The sequence below is a fragment of the Megalobrama amblycephala genome, linkage group LG20 (assembly GCF_018812025.1).
Source record: "Megalobrama amblycephala isolate DHTTF-2021 linkage group LG20, ASM1881202v1, whole genome shotgun sequence".
Taxonomy (NCBI): domain Eukaryota; kingdom Metazoa; phylum Chordata; class Actinopteri; order Cypriniformes; family Xenocyprididae; genus Megalobrama; species Megalobrama amblycephala.
In genome coordinates, this window is record NC_063063.1 from 13090922 (window position 1) to 13113347 (window position 22426).

At 39.8% G+C, this 22426-nt stretch overlaps 1 protein-coding gene across 1 annotated transcript in view; it reads right to left on the bottom strand.

Annotated features, from left to right (window-relative positions):
* Positions 1-1002: 1002 nt before the first annotated feature.
* The window catches only part of LOC125256018 (transformation/transcription domain-associated protein), a 101211-nt gene continuing 79787 nt past the window's right edge, over positions 1003-22426 (bottom strand). Inside the window, 10 exon segments of the mRNA XM_048171646.1 lie at positions 1003-2321; positions 2408-2602; positions 3637-3840; positions 4080-4264; positions 5317-5534; positions 8629-8854; positions 14872-15133; positions 15971-16170; positions 16272-16362; positions 20887-21048. Coding sequence (XP_048027603.1) covers positions 2037-2321; positions 2408-2602; positions 3637-3840; positions 4080-4264; positions 5317-5534; positions 8629-8854; positions 14872-15133; positions 15971-16170; positions 16272-16362; positions 20887-21048 — 2028 coding nt within the window. The 3' untranslated portion in view covers positions 1003-2036.

The window sequence follows — 22426 nt, forward strand, 5'->3', positions numbered from 1 at the left end:
GGCTTCAAGAGAAACTGGGGGAGGTTGCTGCTTGGCATAAACACCTAATGTTGCTATGTTGGCCTGCCAAACCTGCAGCGTTTTGAGAGCTCCAGTGTTAACATTAAAATCGTCCTCTTAAGGGGTTACTTGTAGTCTGCTAATTCAACTGTGATAATAAAAGATATCTAAACATCAAAAATGACATACCTCACCTTTAAGGTTAATAACAGTGACGGAATAATAGTCATTCAACTTTCACTCATGAATGTCACTCTGAATTTTAGCAGGTATGAGGTCATCAAGTAAGATTTTCTTCTCTCTCATTGTGCTGCCACAAGAAACGGTGGTTTGTTTGTCTTCCATGTGTCTGCCAATCACAGCTCCCCCTGAGGGGGCTACATCAATCAGTCAACCACATCCTCCTTCTATCAGTCTAGACATCATGGGCAATGCAGCAGGGGGTGGGGGGCATCCAAACCACAGTGAGGACCTGACACATCTCTCACATTCAAAGTTAAATATCGCAGCTCTTTCAAGTTCAGACAGTGCAGTTGTACATCAGCCCCCAGGACTGTTTGGTGGCAAAGGACCTCAAAAGGAGGACAAAGATGGAAGTGCACGGTCCCTGACTGATGTTAGAAAGGGGTTGGAGAGAGATCAGAGGAAGGAGGATAAGCACCTGTGCTGTGCAAGCATACAGGGTGAAGCAATGGTTTATGGGATTGAAGCCAGCGCTGACAGCATGTGTAACTCTGAGAAGACGGCGCTCGGTGAGATATACTGACGGGGTGTAATAAAGAAGGAAAAGCAGGCTGAGATCTGACCTGACCCGAACGACTCCATGGCGTGCTCTCACTCAGGTCCTCTCCTGTACTTCAGACAATCAGCGAGAGACAAGGTTATTCTTTTGAAAGTGTCCTTCAATCAACCACCCACAGAGATACACATCACATTGAAGTCAGGCTACACATCCACAGACAGCAGTTTGGGCTGCCGTTCTTATGAAAACACCAATGCTTGTTTTGTTTCTTGAAAAAGAGCATTTTATTAAAACAAAATGCATATTTACATTGCAGAGGTAACTATCCATATGTTGGCACAATATTCTGTACCTTTACAAAAGAGGGGAATGTATACAAAAATGCTTTTAGGTGTATCGGTGAGATACAAATGCTTTGGGACACTCCTAAAAAGGCAAAGTTCAAAAACTTTGAGCTGTAATAATAGATAAATTAATCGTATGTGCTATGATTAACTAAAAATGAGCTAAATATAGAGCTATCCCTGTCTTAAGGCTCATAAGTCTTTGCCTTTCCAGAGTATTTTGTGGGGAAAATAATCTTATGGTTGAATGTTTGACAGTAACACATGACGGCTTTTTAAATTACACAAACCTGTAGAAAAGTACACAGCAATTAAGGGATGCAATGTCATTTTTACATGTACAAAGGTAAAAAAAAAAAAAAAAAAAAAATATGCCCACATACAATTTTAAATTATGACATACACATAACAACATGCTGAACATTTCTGAGTGTTGGGTCATGTAAATTAGATAACTAAATTTAAAAGGCTTCCGTCAGTCAGAGAGAAATGGCAGAGGCGTAAAAGGAGAGCTTGATGGGAGTTGCATAAAATCTGCTGGGATGGCTGCTGCACCCTCTTCCAGTGTGGAGCCGAGAAAAGGCTGTGGAAACAGTATTTTCTTAAAGGCCGTCTTGTACCATCACACATCTTCGCTGACAATCACGACAGTCTCAAAAAAAGCACTTTACTAAGCTTATCAGTTTCACAATAGTCTCTGTCCAACCAAACAAAGCTGTTTTTAATTGCTGCATGTATCTCTTACCTGTGAATATAACAGTGAATACTAAAGATCTTAGGTAATATCATATTCTTTTTTTTAAATTACAGTTTGCGCATTTTCCAAATACATTAACTCAAAACAAGACGTTTTTTTTAAACCTGTGCGGGACGAATTCATCAACTCTGACATTCTCTTTCACAGTATTGCATTTCTCTGAGATCTGCCAGAATTTCTTTCTTTACACAACCTACAACCAGGGGTGCCAGGCAGGGTCCATGCGGCACAGGTTGTCCAGGCTGTTGGCAGCCGCCACTAGCGTGTTTACTTTACTCTCACCACCCTCAAACTGGGCCAAGTTGTGAAGGCGGGTCATGATAGCCGTCACAGCTTTCTGGACCAGAGACACCAGCTGCTGACTGTCCATGTTCTCAGGTTGTCCAGCTGGGGACAGAGGCATGGATGTGTCCTCCTGCGTTTTCTTATGCCAAGCGATGATTTCATCCCGAAGAACTGCTTTTAAGATGCCATCGACCTGATTGAGAGGAGACACAGATTGAGAGTGGGTCAAGATCCCTAGAGACTAAAAGTGTGGAGTCTCGTTCTTCATCATTGTTGTACCTTGAAGTTAGGCTGGGCAAAGCAACGTGCTACCGCTATCATGGAAGCCGTGAGGGGTCCGGATACGCCGATGGTGGTCAGGAACTCAGAGATGTTGGGCGTCAGCCTGAAGGGGACGGGCCGGTTGGCATCCAGATCACCAGTGGCATCATTAATATCGAAGCGGAAGTATGATACATTGAGTTTTCCAGTGTCCTGTGGAGGGAACAACACATTAGGGTGGTGTTAACTAATTAATCTCGGAGAATCTGACCTTGCAGACTTGGGCTAACTTTGAGAGAGCAAATATCATGTGGCGCCAAGTCATTAGTTTCCATCCAGAGAAATAAAGCAAATTTGGGAAAGGAGCCGATTTGCTCATGTGGGACTCAAATGGGACTAACATCAGACAACAGCTAATCTATAGCACTCTGGGAAAAACTGGATAGCGTTGTAGACATCCGACCACAAAAATGTGAGGATGTATTGATCCTACACCCATTGTGGTCTGCATCAGCATTTCAGCATACGAACAAAAATAATCTCCATTTGCCTTCTGATGCCCTTGAGGTAGAGCGTCGTCATCACCAATAAACTATTTCATAAGATCAAGATCAAGGATGCTATAATTGTCTGAATGTATATTTTTATTAGTTTAATAATGATGAAGTGTCACTCAAGTATTATGAAACTCCTCCAACGTGTTCAAACATGATTCCAGCTCAGTATTTAGACCCTGCACAGGACCGAACGCAATATCTGTCAAACAGAGAGATACTCTGGAAGTGATACACTAGAGAAATGCATGATGGTTTGTGTGTGTTATTGAGAGGGAGACTGAGACAAAGACAGGACATATCTGCTCGTCCGCTCTGGTAATCTCCCAGTGCCTAATGAGATCTGTAGAGTGGAACCGGCAGCAAGGGGGCTTACTATACCCACTTAGCCGCCCATTCGTCCGCCTGTCAGAAAACTACAGATAAGAATCATAGGATGAGGTGCTTGTTTGACGCACATTTCTAATAAAAGACTTTCAAATGCACTCTACGGACCTGCACTGACCTGATACTATATCGCAAATGTTGCAGAACAAACAATCATGAGGACAGCTGGAGAGTGGCCAACAAAAACTGAAGCATGTGTGATGACCCAACACACTGCTTTGGACTTAATGGATACATGTATATTTGATGAAAGAGAGCTAGTATCAAGTATGAGATCATTTCCATTACGTCAAGTCATTCAGGTACCTGTGCGATCTGCAGCATCTCTGGGTTGAGGCGGTTCAGGTGCAGCATGAACTCAGCCAGACCAATTAGAGCAAGCTGGATGGTGAACATTTTGCGAAAGGTCCAGTAGTCTGTGGCGTTGGGGAAGGTGTGCAGAGCCCATTCTTTCAACATGCTACGAGGAACCATGTTGCCTTGGACCTCCTTTAGAATGTCACGCAGGACCTTAAAACATGGACAAAAAAGATGATGGTTGAAAAGATAGAAAAGCTATTACTTAACTGCATATTAGGGTAAATGTTCAGTTCATTTTCCTCCAAAATCAAAAGCAAAAGTAAGGGTAATTATTATTTTTATATTTATGTATATAAATATAACCAATGACAAGTCCTTGGCCATTTCATGAGATTTTCATACCTTTTTAATTAATATAAATAATATAAAAAAGTATATCAATGGCATACTTGATGGCTGGCTTGGGTTCCTCTAGCCTGAACAGTCGCAAGCCGGTCATAATAGCGGGAAATGGGGTTGTCGTGCTCGATGCCCTTCTTAGCACAACGTTGCTTGTAGATTTCCACCAGAGACAGAGACGATGGATTGTCCTCCACTAACCGCATTTGAGGAGACACCGCCACCACCCTTGGGACTGAGAAGAGAACAGATTTAAAGAGGATGTACTCTACTGGTACATAAAGCAATTCAAAATCCCATTGCTATACATTTTTAGCAGTTATTCTGATCAGTTAACGTGAAACATAACATCTCCTAAAATACTTCTAAACATTTTCACAGACCTGTTTATATAATCATTCCATTTACAGAGTAATCATTTTTAAACAAGACAAATCAATAGCTGAGAGAGGCCACAAACACCTGTGAGGGTCTCTCTGGAGTAAAAAGAAAAGCATGTCACATGACCACTGGGACATCTCATACACATCTAATAAATCACTTTAGCGAAATGCATTAAATTCATGATAAAAATAGAACGTGCACATAAACATCCCTAATGATTATTAATTGCATTACAGCATAAAAATCAACCTCTTTTCTTTGTATTTAAAAAAACATGGAGCAAGAGACAAAATGTTCCAACAAAAGCTAAGCCATGGCATCCTGGACCTCTGACCTGAAAGAGTTTCATCTTTAATGTGTCTGTCACAAAAAAGACAATTTAGATCTTCCTCAGTCTCCACAGGGAGAAGAGCAACCTCATTTTCATTCTTTCTGCTCCAATCCCCTCTCTTTCTTCTTCTGTTACAACTACACAGTTTTTCCTGGTACTTTTCACCTCAATCTTGCCTCTTTTTCTTTTCTTCTATCTCCCCCAATCTGTCTGAGAGCAACTAGGCCATTGAGTTCAGCATTGAGAGCAAATGGACAGCATTCAAATGGGGCAGATCTGAGCACATGTATGCCACGATTCAAAATAAGATGTAACAAGAAGAAGTGAAAAAAATCCCTTATATATTAATTAAAAATTTCATATTACTTAAAACAATTTATTATTTTGAATGTATCCTTTACAATGTTTTAAGTATACTTTTATATGATTTTTTTTATTCATTACAAATAAACTTATAAATAGGCTTGAACTTCATTCAAATGCAAGGTCATGTCCAAGGCGCTGACTTAAATAGTCAGTGCTATTTCATGGGCAAGGGGACGTTTCTGTGTGATCTGTGGTTGCCGCAGTACCTGTGAAGAAGAGGTGTCTCTTGGTGGTCTCTTTCCTCTTTTCCAGGCAGGGGTTGAGTAGCCGCAAGAGCTGCAACACACGCTCCTCTCTGCGGGACTCCGTCAGACATGCGTCATTCATCACCAAGTACGGATAGATCTTGCCGTTGTGCCCGCGGATGTAGAGGCGTCGAGCAGCTGTGTTGTGCTTTTGAACAATCTCCACCCTGGGCATGAACCTTAGGAGGTAGAGTAAGAGGATGTGAGAGAGAGAATGATGGGTAAGTGATTAAGTAATCACTGAGAATTAAGGTCTCAGCTGGAGTCTAGCTTGGAACTCCAAAGGGAGAATTAAAAAATATTTAATCAAAAACCACCTACGAGTCCAAGTATATATTAGGGACATGAAGCTCCATATTAATAAATAGTTTGTAGGGGTGGGACGAGACAGTTATCTCACGAGACGAGACACGAGATTGAGTTCATGAGAACGAGACAAGATTTTTACACAGTATTTTTAAGAAATCCTCAATGACGAAATAGTTCTACTTGTTGAATATAAATTATCATATGCATTAAAAGACAACACCCAAAGCACTGTAAAAGGTTTTGCCACATACTCAACTGGATGGATTCTCTCCTGTATGATTTCATATGAGTCTCTTAGAACTACATGATTTGTGAGCTTCTACAACTTTTGACCTCCTAACTGAACTCCTTTCCTCAAATCGATCATAGAAAAAAAAAAAACAGTATAAATAAAAATGAATAACAGTTTTCTCTTATTCTTATTAAAGGGATAGTTCACCCAAAAATGAAAATTTTATGTTTATCTGCTTACCCCCCAGTACATCCAAGATGTAGGTGAATTTGTTTCTTCAGTCGAACGCAAATTATGATTTTTAACTGCAACCGCTGCTGTCTGTCAGTCAAATAATAGCAGTGGATGGGAACTTCTACTGTAACAGTAAATAAAACTTGCTTAGACAAATCCAAATTAAACCCTGCGGCTCGTGACGACACATTGATGTCCTAAGACACGAAACGATCGGTTTGTGTGAGAAAACGAACAGTATTTATATCATTTTTTACCTCTAATACACCACTATGTCCAACTTCGTTCAGCATCCTGTTAGTGAGGTCAAAAAACCCGCTCTGCTGACGGAAGTGATGTCTCGCCCATATACTTCAATGAGCGCGAGACATCACTTCCGTTGTCAGAGCGCGATCAGACCTCACTAACCGGAAGCTGAACGGAGTTGGACATAGTGGTGTATTAGAGGTAAAAATGATATAAATACTGTTCGGTTTCTTGCACAAACCGATCGTTTCGTGTCTTAGGACATCAATGTGTCGTCACGAGCCGCAGGGTTTAATTAGGATTTGTCTATGGAAGTTTTTTCGACTCTTATTGTTCAAGTTCCCAATCACTCCTATTATTTGACTGACAGACGGCAGCGGTTGCAGTTAAAAATCATAATTTGCGTTCGACTGAAGAAAAAAAAGTCACCTACATCTTGGATGCCCTGGGGGTAAGCAGATAAACATCAAATTTTCATTTTTGGGTGAACTATCCCTTTAAGTGCAAACAATAAGTGCAACCATAATCAAAGTACTCACATAATATTCTAAGTGCAAATAGAGCAAATTTTTCTTCAAGCATGATACAGAGCTAAGAGATGGTTACAACTACACAGCCCAGTCTAAGACGGCTTTCATATTGGGAGATATTTGCATTCATCAGGGAGCTGCTTTCAAAACGCGGGGTATTGAAATAGCGTTTTACTTTCTTACTCTGAATATAGAGTTGGCAGCGCTGAGTGTGCATTCTAAAAGATAAGACATTTGTGAGACGCTTCGGCTCTGTTGTGCAACGAATCCTCCGCCATAGTCTTGTCAGTCATCACGTCACTTACTCTCGACACATGATCAGTAGTGGTTCAATGGATCACAAAACTCACGGTTCGGATCATATCACAGTTATTAAGTCACAGATTCGGATAATTTTTCGGATCAGCCCAAAAAAAAATAAAAATTGGGGGGGGGGGGTACCTTTGCATTTATTACTTAGCCCACTTTAACTACTCTGATACAACAGCAGAAACTACTATCCTAACTAATACATTATTAAAGGCAAGTGAACAGACTGTAAAAAGAACAAATACTGTACACTAATTACAAACATAGATAAATACAACAAAGTTGACAAATAAAGTAAAAGGTCTAACTGTAGTATTAATTTTCGTGTACAGAAATGTAGTAATTTAAATGTAAAATTGACACTGTTCACTTTATAAATTTAATATAGATTAATCTTTGTTAAAGCTGTGTTTTGTTGTTTGATTTATATGACAGACAACAGCAGGTATTTATAGGTTGCTGTCACTTTAAGATTAAGACCCCATACATGCTCACATCCGAATTCTCACCTCATTCACTTAAGACATAACCGAATGCGTTTATGAGAATACTTGCCGAGAGGGGTATTTTGACTGACATAATGCGTGTATGTGTCCATCCAAGTGCATTGAGGACGCGAAAGAGAAATCAATTTGGAGTTCGCGAGCGATCTGAAATGCACCTCCTTCTGTGTGTGTGCCCGCGCGAGCCTTGTATGTGCGTCTGTGTTAAATTCTCTGTGTTTTTCTCATTAAATTACGAGAAAAAAGTCGTTAAATTATGAGAACAAATTTGTAATTTAATGAATTATGTTCTCGTAATTTAACGACTTTTTTCTCTTAATTTAATGAGTTTATTCTCAACATTTTATCTCGACTTTTTCTCGAAATTTAATGACATTTTTCTCATAATTTAATGAATTTGTTCTCGTAATTTAACAACTTTTTTCTCGTAATTTAATGACTTTATTCTCAACATTTTATTCTCAACTTTTTTATCGAAATTTAATGAGTTTTTTTCTCGTAATTTAACAAGTTTATTCTCAACATTTTATCTAGACTTTTTTCTTGAAATTTAACAAGTTTTTTTGCTCAAAATTTAACAAGTTTATTCTCAACATTTTATTTCGACTTTTTTCTCGAAATTTAACGAGTTTTTTCTCGAAATTTAACAACTTTAATCTCGAGATGGTTTTATTTTTTTATTATTGCTTGGCCCTAATCCTCTTCCGTAACTAGTGCAGCTGACTAGCTTTTGTTTTTTTGTTTTTTTAGATTGAGGATTGATATTTTATGGTGCAAAATGGATCAGGTAGCATTGAAACTAGGCTAAATATTTATAACTTCCTCAAGACAGATCGACTAGTCAGTTATTGGATGACTAAATGATCAGTCGACCAGCACAACCCCATCCCTAGTGTGTATTGATTGTTACCTGGCAATCTTGATGTAATAGTGAGTGGGCTTAGGCATGAGGAATTCTCCCGGGATCTCCACTTCGGCAGTCTGGGCTGAGAAGTTGCTAAGGAAACGGCATTTCTCCTCTATCAGGAAGAACTTGGGCAACTGCTTCGTCTTGGCTTCCAAGATCTTGATCCACTTCTTCAGCTTTGAAATGAGATTGTGCAGCTTCATGGAGCCGGGAACACTGAAGTCAAAATCTGTGTACGGAAAGAGTGATGGGGCACGGTAAAAGAGAGGAACAGATAGATAGCTAAGAAAAAAAACTGCAAAAGATGATTGAATAAAAACAAGTGGAGGAAAAGACTCTGGATGTGTGAAATAGGTACACGTGGCGGAGTAAATGTGGCAGAGAGTGTGTGAAAGAGACTGAGACCGGAGACGTTATCTTTGGATCAGGGAAACAGAAGTGGTGCACTTCCTCCCAGGTTCCCCTTGCGACTTGATGGGGCTGATAACATCAAGGTTCATGAGGAGGGAAAAAAAGGATTAACTGCTCAATGCAACTTCTAAATGACATTGTGCATTAAGTTGGAGAGCACACACACAAAAAGGTATGGTCGGAATGCAAGCCACGTTCCCAATTTTAGAGACAACCTCCAGGCCAGAACGTCTTTATCAAATAGGCTAAAAGCTGCTCCACTTTCATACTTCTGTTGTGCCACATTAATAAAACCACATTCCGCAGATACAGAAATGGCTTGGCATTTAATTTTAGACATTTAAGAGGAAAAACACCCTCCAGAAAAAAATATCTTTGTATAATTAACGCTTTGGCAGAAGAGGCTTTAATTCAAAAGCATCTTGCATTGAGCTGCCACTCATGTCAAAGCCAGTGAGATGTGGCTGCCACACATAATGAAAGGCCATTTAAGAAACTCTTACTGCCCGCATGACACTCGCAATATCGTCAACGTCCCGTGTGACATTTTGTTTAGCAGTAAACTGCCATAAGCACTGCGGCTCCTGCCCATTTCCTATGCCCCAAATTAGATGATGTCTTATGAAATCAGACACGCTCTGTAATCTCCTGCCAATCTGACTCTTTCTGAGAGACTTAAAGACTGTTTAGGTGCTTAATGACCAGTGAGCATTAAGAAAGAGATTTGATTTGAAAAGCACAGCTATGCACAGCGGTCGACTTGGTGCAATCAATTTAGAAAAAAACGAACAGACAATCCCCTGCAGCGGCGGTGGCCCGAAGCGAGGGTTTTTTCAGATAACGGCGCCTCCTGGGCAGCACAGGTTCTTTTCTGATAAATGTAGCACCTTTGAGCATGGATGGGGAGTATGGTACGCTCAGTTTCAGCCTTCCAACTGACCCAGGATCAGCTCAACTCTAGGGGGATTTGAGCTCCCCGCTGCTGTAGAAAACAAAGTCTCTGCTCTCTGACCTGTGAATGAGATACACCGAAGGCGGAAGTTTTCTACACCTAATAATGCTCGGGCGGTGGAGGTGGCCAAGCGCTAAAAATACACCCCCCCATCGGCCGTCTGCCTGCGCTGCTCGCTGTGCAGCAGTCTCTGGTGAATTCTCTACTTTAAATTCCATCACTGAAATGCCTGAGTGAACACAGTGTACAGCACAACAGGAGCCCTGAAACAGCCTCGGCCCCGCAGACATGCTCCCGCTTTAGATCAATGTAGACAGCAACGCTCGAGAATAGCATAACCCCACTACGGTAAAACAAGCATTTCAGAAATATTAACACCACTAGTACTATAATCGCAGTACTATTACTAGTATTTTCACCCAGCACTACATTATTACTTTCACAGCTACCAATTTAAGTACATTTATCTGTAAATTGGTGATTGTAAAGGGAAAAAAAAAAAAAAAAAAAAAATCTCCAGAAGAATATTCAAACGAAAATAATTTAAAACATTAAAATGTTAAGAAATGGCATTATGAAGCTATCTGACTTGTTTAAGTGTGCAATATAACGTGTTCATGTTTCAAAAAAAAAAAAAAAAAGTATTTTTCACATAATTTACTTATCTGTATAAGCAAATATAACTCAGCCTTTAAATTCAATTACTTTACTAGGAAAGTCAAACAAAAATGTCTTGATATTTAAATGGAATTGAAAAATAGCTGACAATTCAAACATAGAAAATAGGACCAAACATTAGGGGAGTGTTAAAATATACACTGCCCGGCAAAAAAAAAAAAGTCGGATTTTAATAGGCAAATACTTAAGAATCTATGAATGGATCATTATTACATTATTATGTTTCTAGCATGTTATATGTTTGGCAACGTTTTTTAACCCTAAAAGATGGAGTGTGTAGCTTTTCGTTTCTTAAACCACCATGTAGGAAGACACATCATGGTCATATTCCAGGATGACAATGTCAAGATTCACCAGGGTTATAATTGTGAAAGAATGGTTCAGAGAGCATGAAGAATCATTTTCACACATGAACTGGCACCTCTGAGTCCAGACCTTAATTTCATTGCAAGTCTTTGGGATGTGCTGGAGTAGATTTTACAGAGTGCTCACCTCTTGCATTGTCAATACAAGATATTGACCAAAATTGATGCATCTCTTGTTGGAAATAACATCAAAAAACATATTTCCATCGAGCGGTGCATCATTTTTTGGTCAAGGTCTTGTACTGACAATGCAAGAAGGTGAGCACTCTGTAAAGTCCCCTCCACCACATCCCAAAAACTTACACTGAGGTTAAGGTCAGTGCCAATTCATGTGTGAAAATGATTCTTCATGCTCCCTCTCAACAATTCTTTCACAATTTGAGCCTGATGAATCTTGACATTGTCATCCTTGAATATGGCCACGATACATCTTAATACATGGTTGTTTAAGAAATGAAAATATACACACTCGAAATGAAAAGATACAGACTCCATCTTTTAGGGGTTAAAATAACCGTTGCCAAACATAACATGCTAGAAAAATAATAATCGCTGTAATAATGATCCATCCATAGACTCTTAAGTATTTGCCTATTAAAATCCAAACAGTGACTTTTTTTTTTGGCCAGGCAGTGTATAATAAAAACAAACAAAATGTATCATTACACTGTGTGTACACTGAGTGCGACTGTTCGTCCCGTCGCATCAGCTTGACCCCGTCTACACAAAGATCCAAAGCGAGAGTTCCGAATCCATTTGTACTGTTGTTGTCAGAAGTAGCGCAAGCATGTGTGATACATTAGAAATAGAATGGGGCATCAGTTTACTGTCGCATTGAGCTGCATTCACTAGGCATTTCTCAATGTCAAGGATACTTCCTTGGCAGGACTGGTCCTTCCAAGTCACTTCCTTCAGAGGTTAGGCGAGGCTCCTCTTTAGCATTCGGAGAACACGTAAATGGAACAGACTAGCAAGTGCACGTCATTGCATCATTACGTCAGTGAAAAGGTAAAAGAAATGCCGGTGACGGCAACCAAGCTAACAATTGTTAAATGACGGTCCGGTTCAGTTAGCCATCAATAACGTAATTTGTATTTGTATAATTTATAATATCAATACGGTAGTAATTTGTACTGGCATTTAAACGTTAAACTTTATTTATCTGACATATTTACTACAGTTATAACAAAAGTTTGGTAACGTAAATATACTTACATTTGAAAGCATATTGCCCGCTAACGTCCAACATTTATTTATTTTTTTGAACAAGGATCGCAAAGCTGCGTGCATAGGATCGTGGGTGATTTTAGAGCGCGAAGAGCGCGAAGGCTATACATATGCATCCTTTCCTGTATATGGGATATTTTTCGAACGAAGGACTCAGTCCTTGTTTGAAATTCCGAGGATCCTCAACATTGGAACAGTCCTTCGACGGATGTCGATGACGTAGCATCCTCGAAATTCTGGCTTCCGAGGATCCTTCCTTGACATTGAGAAACGCCTACTGTAGACAGTCTCACTGATTCTAATGGGCTGTTTGCTTTTGATGCTTTTCATTGCACCACTCTCGTTCAGTGTAGACAAAGTTTTATGCAATTACCAATCAGTATTAAACCAAGGGACAATGTCAATAAAATGGCTTATGAACAACTTGTCATCTAACATTACATTTACCTCAGGAAAATGACCCATGTCCATAGTACATGCAATTTTTTAATACATTAAATACGAATTTTGACTTAAAATACAAGTAAATATGCACATTTTTTAATTCATTAATTTAAATTTTGTTTAATTTTAACATTTTTATGTCTTTAATGGAAGTTTGACATTTTCTTAATTTGGTCAAATATTTTTTGAGTGCAAAAAGTAACAAAATTAACATTTAGATGATATCTCATCAACAGTTAAAAATGTAATAATATTTGCAAAAAAAAAAAAAAAAAAAAAAAAAAGTATTTGGGAAGGCCACATCTGATAATAACATGCTCCTGTCTTGCTTGTGATTGGTTTAAAAGATTCTTAACAAATGTTGCTGGAGTGTGTGTTTGGACGTGTGTTGGAATGGAGAGAAACTCCTAGGGAAAAGGGGAGAAGGATACAGGAATTGAAGGGGCTGTGTGCTTTGCTGGTCCCCCTCCAAAATTCATTCCCAGTAGCATGCGGTTTCAGGTGAGTAGAGAAGGCTCGGGGCGCACTGGACACGCCTCACTGCCCAGAGACAGCTGGCACCATAACATCTGTTTTACACCCTTACAACCTTAACAGTCCTCTAAGGCCATGACACACACACACACACACACACAAGCCTCAGGATAGAACTACATATGAAGCAAACAAGAACAGTAGCTCCAAGATTCAAGGTTTACTGAGGTAGAGAGACTGTAGGTGGACAGGGAAGGAAAGTATAAACATATTCTGCTCTCCTGAGCAGAGGACAGCTGAGGGGGAGTTTGTTTTAACATACGCCTCGGATCACACATGCTCTGCTTCCTGAGAGCCAGGTCTACACCGGGGGCACTGGAAGGTTATTGTCGGGCAATGTGTACAAAATTGGCCTCGGGAAAGAGCCGTGCCAACTTCTTCCATACTAAGAGAGATTTTAAAAACAAACATCTCGAGGGGGGTGAAGGACATTTGGGATTTGAAGGTAAACAGAAAAAAAAAATACAGTATTCGGTTCCTCACTAAAAGTAAAAAAAAGAGAGAGAGATGACTATGATTTAAAGGTACATGTGTAAAAGTGAGCAAGATGGTAAGCTCAACCTGTGGGATGAGTTTGGGGAAAAACGCTTTGCTCACCAATGGATTTGAGCATTTGAAATTATGTTTGCTATTTCGTTTAAGTGACAGAAATTACACTTCTCCCTTAACCTCATGAAACTAAACAACAAACTAATTTTAAATAAATAAAAATAACATTACAAAATACATTTTGTAAATTACCAAAAAAATATTCTGTACTTTTTCCTCCAAATCAATCTACACATAATTGGCATATGTATTGTTTTTTTTTTGCCAAGCATGTTGACTTAAAGCCGTGTAATTTCTTTATAGTCAACAGCACCTTGATACACACACGGTTCTGCCCATAGTCATCTTCCCATTAAATCTAATCACATGGTTCACAGAGCCAATTATTCTGAGTCGGTCTGGTGGAGAGGCCTGTGGTTAACTCTAAGCAGAAGTGGTTACGCAGAACAGAGACAAGAGCGAAAGCATGTGTAAATGTGCACAGGGGACGTGATCCTTTAAGTGCACTCGCCTGAGTTTAGACTTCTGCCGACACTTCTGTGAGAAGTCTGCGTGTGACAGCTCGTTCTCAAAGAGTCAGCAGACTTGAAATATTTTATGTGGGCTTTTGCGGCCAGTGAAATTAAACTACATTTGAATAAATGGCATTCAAAATGCACTAAACTTCTATAATATGCCATTGTCAAAGAAAAACAGAATAAATGTAGGGGTTGATTTTGAGATCGAGATTTGACTGGATCAAGAAAATCCAGCTATGATTAGGTTCCCATTCAATGACCAATTAATTTCCATAATTTTTTATTGGATCACGATCTTAAATTTTTGTAGAGTTTAGAATCAAAAGACAAATTTATACTGTCTAATGTTGTTAATGTTTAATTAAAACTAATAAAAATCTTTTTCTGTTATTAAATGACTGTAGGAAGACCCTGTATAATCTTTCCTCATCTACTCTTTATGTTATGTTAGTTTCAGATGTGGAGAAAACTGCATTTCATAACTTGAGAGGTACAAAAATATCACCTTGCTTAGACTTTTTTCTATGTAAAATAACTTGCACAAGAATTGAATTGTGTGTTTTCTGACCTGTGGTGAACTGGCCCTTCATCTTCTGGAACACAGGGTCTTGAGCGGTGGCTTGAGCTCGGCGGGCCAAGGACTCTGAAGCGGCGCTGGAGAACATGGTGGACACATTAGAGACATTCTCCAGGCCCACGCCAAATGTGCTGACCAGCTTTTTCACAAAGTTGAGTGTATGTGGAGTGATTTTTGCATCAGACACAGCGCCGCTCTTTTCGAATGCCACAGAGTAGCATTTCGCCAAGCCCTGCTGGAGCTGCCGCAAAACCTGAGGAAGGAAATGAGGGAAAGATGAGTAACCAAGAGACAAGGATGAATGGTTAACCAGTTTTTAGCAATTTACCATGAAGGATAACACCATTCACATATTCAATCCAATTGCCATTTTGATAATACTAAAAATCCTTCAGAGACGAAGATGTTCACCAGAGAGATCAGTAAAAGCCTGCCTCTACCGATCTCTGCTTCAGAGATTCAGCTTAGACTTCAAGTGAAGAAGATCACCATTAACAGACTAATTTAGTCTGGGACTACACTTCATCAATGTCTGGAAAATTAAACCCATGTTTTACTTCACTGAGCTCTCTCAATGCCAATTTCTTTCATCCTCCAGTTCCCCTTGCTAAACTTTCTTTCTTCGCCCTTTTTCCGTCCTCTTCTTCTGCCGTCTGGCCCTAAGCGTCCCAAAGGAGTGGGCTCTTGCGTCCCTGTCCAGCCTTGACGCATCACCGCATCAGCCCTGTCACAGCAATCCAATCTCCCCACGTTCAGTCTACATTCCCCTCACCCATCAATCACAGCGAGCCCCTCGCCAAAGCCCGATTAGCGCTGGAGCGCCAATGTCCACCTGCACTGCAAAACCACTTTTCAGCCTCACTGAGCCCCAATCGTTCCCCTCTGTCAGCTTTCATCTGGTCAGCCGGCCCTCTGAAAACAGCTACGTGTACGAGAGCATGCGGCATGAGACTAAAGAACGTAAGCAAACCGGACAGAAAACGCATTCATGTCATGTTTAACTTGCGCTCGGGGCTGATGTGCTTTAAGAGGTAGCTCCTCACACCTTTGGAATACAAAAACCCTCTCTTCAACACACAAAACCACTCACCTCCTCATGCCAGTTCTCCCTGAACCAGACCATCTGGTCCACGATGCCCTCCAGAGAGGAAAGCAGGGTGGGGTGGAGCTCACGCTGCATGTGCATGATCCGGCTGCAGCGCCACATGGGAGCGGTGGCACGGATGGGACCCGGGTCAGACGCAGAGTGGGTCTGGGCAGCCGCCGAACTGGGTTGCTGCTGGCCAGAGTCTGAGGAAAAAAGAGAGATGAAAAGCACATGAAGGAAAAAAGATTTTTGTAGGACTTTATATTGTTTCAATGTGAATGTTCTGCGAAAACTCCAGTCGTACCGCTCTTGTAGCGCTCCCTCTGCTCGATTTTCAGCGTCAGGTACAGGGTTCGGATCGGAAAGTACACTGCTTGAGGGTAGACACGTCCCACCTAAGAGAAACAGTTGCAGATTACATTTCAGATCGTCCCTGTGGGCTTGGGTCAGAGCGAGAGTGAGAAACGTTGTGCTGACATGTTTTGAAACTTCTCTGTGATAGTGCAGGCTTTTGAAAATGAAACCGTAGGGGGAAAGCAATGAGATGGACAAACATCAAGGGCAGATTAAAACCATGGCTCAATATGACACTCGCTAAAAGCTTGTCAAGCCCGAGTGTACACTTTCTCCTTTTCGGAGATCTGCTGTGTCCTTGAACAGCATCACAGAGAGAAGTTTCAGGCTTTTTTATGCTTTATCCCAAAAGCTTATGTATTTATCAAAACAGCACTGATACATTGGCATTAAGAACAAGTCTTTTTTAATTAACGTTAGTGCAGGGTTGATCACGAATAATATCCCAGGAAGGACGATAACTATAAGATAAAGCTGTAACTATATCTTCTAAAATATTCTAAATATAAAAACTATAACAATAATTGCACAGAGAAACAATGTCGCTGGAATCACTTTCAGATTTTTTTTTACTGTTAATGAACGTTAAAATCAATGACAGCCAATCAGAATTCATCCTGATTTATAGAGCTTGGACATTTAAAGCGGCAGACGGTATAGAATAAACAGAAAAATAACATGCATTGGTGTGGACACTAATATAGATAGTTATAGCTTCCCACACTTAGACTTTATTGGGCAGGCCGCCCAAGTATATTTGGAGACATTTTTGTTTTTATTATTTTTATCCTCTTATACTTTTTTTATCCGCTTGAGATAACGAAACCATCCGCAATTGAATAACTAGTGGAAAATCTCCACTCGCCCTACGTGTTTTGTACCTGCTCGTTCTTGTGCACAAGAACTGTTTATTCCCGCTGATATTCTCATGTGTGCTGCAGAGGATGGATGTGTCACAAAGGTGGCGCTGTTGCGCATTCTACAGGCTCACACAACAGAGCTTCAGTTCAGACTGCTTCAATGATGCGCATATGGGAATAGCGCACATTTATGCCAAGCGATTGCTAATGAACTCGAGTTGATGAATTATGACAATGTCTACTTTATGGCATTTACATAATATGTTTTTTAGACGTTTTTAAGAATGCATATTTTCTGAAGGATCAGCCTGCAATAGTATAGACATTTCAAAATAAGAGTCCCTGTGTATTTTGGGCTTGTTTATAATTAAAAGTGGTATTTTGGTTACATAATTGTATTTAATTTGATTTCCATTTAATTCATAGTAAACTATTGTAGTCTCTGGCTGGGATGCTCCCCCACAGGAAGAAAAGAATAAGAACATTTGACACGTATTGTTCAGTATAGATTTTACTAGTATCAGTAAAATGTGTGTCCCATTCACTGAGAGATACACTATATGACAAAGCACTCTACCATTTAAATGGTGTAATTTTGCATAATTTACAATGCATAATATTAGTATGTAATTAAATGTAATAGTAGCCTATGTAATTAAAAAGAATTTCAATAAATAAAAATGTTGTTGAAAATAAATTATTTGTTGTTTGTCACATGTAGTAGACCATTTTTGTGCCGTGGGTAATAGGAGGATTTTTCACCTGGCTACCACCACAAGTATATTTCAAATCTGTGGGAAGCACTGTATATCATTATAGTCATCTATAGTTACTGTATAGTTACGGTGTATTGAATTTGGAATATAGAATTGTGAATTTTCACTGCTATCTAAAATTTTGGTGTCATAACTGTCTGTTTTTGTGAAATCAGTTTTATGGCAGGTAAAAAAATATTTATGGCCGGTAAATTTTCTAAAAGGTGCAATATGTGCAGTAAAATATCCAAAAACCACTAGGTCAGTGTTATATATTTTGTTCACTTGAGTACTTACAATATCCCAAATGTTTGCAACTATTTGTAAATCGTGAGAAAATAGCAATTTTAGCCAAGGCTCTGGGACTAGTGAGTCGCCGCCTGTCAATTGCGTCATACCCGCGTTACCCTCGGTTTCCAGTTTTATTTGTAGAAACCATGGAAACACCAAAGATGCTTTAATATATTACATGTTTTAATAGGCAAGGGAACAACTGTTTTGATATATTTATAGACAGAAAACTAATTGTTGTTATATAGCTCAACACGTTTAGGTCTTGTTTAAATGTAATTTTCTTGATTTTTTTTTGCTAGTACCATGCTTTACCATGCCTCAGAGAAAAACACTATTTTGTGAAGTAGCTACCATAGCATAATCAGATGCAGCTTTATTTTTAATAACAGTAATACAGCATTTTTTCCATCATACAATACATTTTAAAATTAATTGAATGCCATTTATCAACAAGACACCCAGCATTTAATATGATATTCTAAAATCGATCTATCTTACTGCAGTGTGCAACAGTGTCTCACAGCAGCCACTGAGCGAACGCACAGAGTAACATAATAACATCATTTTCAACACACTCAAATGATAAACAGCGCTGTGTTTCCTCATACTCATAACCGGAATAGCGGAAGCGGCGCCGACGACTGTGGCATAATAAAAGTTCTGCTGTTCGCGGCGTATCCAATCGCTCCAGCGGCCTCATTCAGCTCCAACAACACTCAGTCCTGCTCTGCTTCATACTACAGTAACGTTAATAATGATTTCCATGAACATGATTTCTTCCCGAGTCCTATCTCAATTCTTTTCCAGCGGCCGTTAAGGTGAAGACCACATGTCCCAAGATTCTGTGCTCAAACTTGGCGTCAAGCTACATCTTTGTTTTGAATAGGCCTCTAGCGAACTCTAGTGGACAGAAAATATTACATATTGCACCTTTAAGTCACCGGCCATTGGCAGGTGTGGCAAAAAGTTTTTTTAATTTTTTTTTTTTATAATATATCAAGATTTTTGGAGTGGCACGACATGGCAACACTTGCTTAACCAAAGGTATGTTTTCAAACAATCAATTTTTGATTTGAAGTGTTTGGGAAACCTGTTTGAAAACAGTCTGTATCTTTGCAATTCAATTTGGTGCCACAGAAATTACACACCACATATTTAAGCTGCAATCAAAGCACAAGTTGTGAGGTCTATTTCACATATTTAGGAAAAAAAATAAATGCCTGCCCCCAGTCTCTATACTTTAAATCCAACCAACAGAGAAGTCTGACTCATAACCCAATCTTTGGATCCTTTTATTGTTATGTAATAGTCCCAGAAACACACTTATCAACTTGTTCCTCTCTTCTTTCTCTCCTGGCACTGCAATATCCGTGAGGGGTGTGAATGTTGTCCACACCAGTGTGAGGGGGGATGAAGACAAATATGAAGGCGGCAGACAGCGCTCCTTTCTCAAACCGCCCGCAGCCCCTCTCAGGTCTCACAGCACCCAGCTCAAGCAGCCCATTAGAGTAGAAACACGATCTTTGTCAAGCAGACGGCGGAAAGCAGGCTGGCCTTTAGGTGTAAAGAGACACCTCAGAGTCCAGATGGGCTTTTACATGAAAAGCAGCCATGGCCAAGACCTTCTGTTAAGAGCTTGTTAAGTATCGCATTAAAAATGAACGAGGCAAAAGGGGAAGAGATCATCCCTAAAATTGGAGAGAATTCTCATCATATTTTAGGGTGTGTGAGTGCTGGCATGTGATGGGTGTCTGCGTGCATAAAGGTGTTGAGTTTTCCCTCGCCTCGGTTTCATCTCAAGGCACTCCACAGCTCACCTTCATCAATATTTCACCAAACGTTTTTAAAACATCCCACCAACTGGAGCACAGCTAAATAATTCAGAACCTGAGATAAAGGTGCTCCATCCGCTGGAGATTTCACTTGAAAATCAAGAGTTTTACAAAACATCTACCTTTCATTCGTCATCGCTGCCTTAGATCAGACCCCAAAGATCTTTCAACAAGGAGACTTGTCAACCCTAAAACAGCCTTGACAACTCCATTAATTGAGATTATGGTGTGCAAACATATCCATTTCATTTGGTGCTTATCAGGGACTCAAGTGTACTTAATCTCAAAGCGAAGCATTTCCACTGCACGGGTGCGTCAGCGCTGAAATGGAGAGATTAGAAGTCGCTGGTCTGGCATGTGTACGTGAGAAAAGAGGTGGTCGAGCTGCATGCAAAACCTGTTTGGAACGTGTCGGTGAACGAGAGAGGGATTTAGGGATTTTTTTACGTGGGTTAAGTACACAGATCTCTCTCCTCCATCTACTTTTTCTCACCCTTTCTTTGGGCCCTTGGAGCAGCTGTTTCCTCTTTGAAGTTTAGGAGCTTTTTAAATGGCTTGGAAATAATACTCCAAGGAGGGCAAATTAGTCTCTTCTTTAATTGGTGGTTCTTTTCCCACAGTTGGAGAGTGTTTGATATTAACCCAATAACAATGCTTGGCATAAATAATTAAAAAGGGAACCAGTAAACTATGAATTTGACAAAGAGGGGACTGAATGAAGACTGTCTCTTATTAAAGACAGCAGAAGAAATTAATCTTGATTAGACGGATATATCAAGCATGAATGTGCTGCTAAGAAAAGGTAATGTACTGAGGAATCCAACCTGGCTTATGAGGTTGAGGAGAGGTTTCCCCTCTGAGCCCACCAGACACGTGAGGAGCTGAGGGATCCAGGCCAGCCATTGGATAGGTGGCACTCCAATGCAGTATTTGTCTACAGCGTCGGCCAAGGTGTTCTTATCGTCAAAACTCAACAGCCACAGCACCTGAAGAAGAAGAGAGAGTCAGTGTCTTTTGGTAATAGTTTGGATTTTAGAAACCCTGCTGAAGGACAATTCATTTAATGTATTTAAAAATATATATAATATGTCAAGATTTTCATAGAAACAGCCAGGACTTATGCTTAAGGTAAAATGTCAATGTAATTTCTTTATTATCTATATCTATATTTAATGCCATGGACATTTAAAATGAATAATACATTTTAAAATAATTTAATATTTAAAATATTTAGGAGAGATAATTTTTTTCTTTTTTTTTTTTTTAAAGGCAAATTTTCTGTAAACACTCACTCAAATGAGAAATTCTCGTATTTTTCTTTGCGTTAATGTAAAAAATACCTCTTCATGTAGACAAGTCTCTAATTTAAAAAGTCTTAAAGTCAATTTTTTTTCAATCTCTGGCACAAACATTCATGGATGAAATGTTCATCAACCTGTGGGACTGAACAGGTAACGTTTTCATTTTAAACTAAAACTATGTCAGCGATTGAAGATGAGGCCATTAGCTCCTTGAAATAGCTACTCAAGGGTTTAATGGCTTGTAAAATCATCTCGACCGCTTCACTCCCACCAGTCAGCTGCTGCCTTTTCTTGCTATTGTTGGTGGGGCTCTGGTATGGTGGCTGGAGGGATGGTAACAGATGAACCTTCATATCTCTGCTGAGGCCTGATGAAGACATTAAGCACTGGACAGTCCAGGCCACACGGCTTTCGGATAATTACTGATAATCAGTGAGCGGCTACTCTCATTAATCACGTGTAAACTACGCCACAGTCTCTAAAGCTTCAGTGGCCAACAGCACTCCAGACACAATCTAAAGTGCTCCTTGCATTCAAACCCATGCTTGAAAAAAAGAAAAAGCCAAATGGAGCTGTTTGATCTAGCGTACAGTACTCGACAGAGAGCAGACTGCCATGTATATAAGTATCCATACAAAACCCATCATCTAGTCTAATAATATAATTACATCCATCATTGGAGGTTCATCAGTCTGAATGCAGTCCATCCCCCCCACCGTAGCTGCATTAATTCAGAAATGGCACACGGTGACAGATATGCCCCCATTTAACAAAGCCATCAGAGCAGAATGGGTTTACTGGACCACAAACAAGCACAGAGTTTGCCTGTGTTTTATGGTAAATGGGTTTAATGGTAAAACTAATTACAGGCCTGTCAAAAAAGATGCTATCCTATTATGACATGCTCTGTGCATCTCTACCAACCATTTTTGCCAGTTTTTGACAAGTAAATCACTAAGTGCATGTTGACATCTAGATTACACAGTATGATAGGCCATTGATCAGTAGTTCTTGATGTTTTATTGGTTAGTTTATGCAGCTGTCTCATTGTTGTAGGCTACCA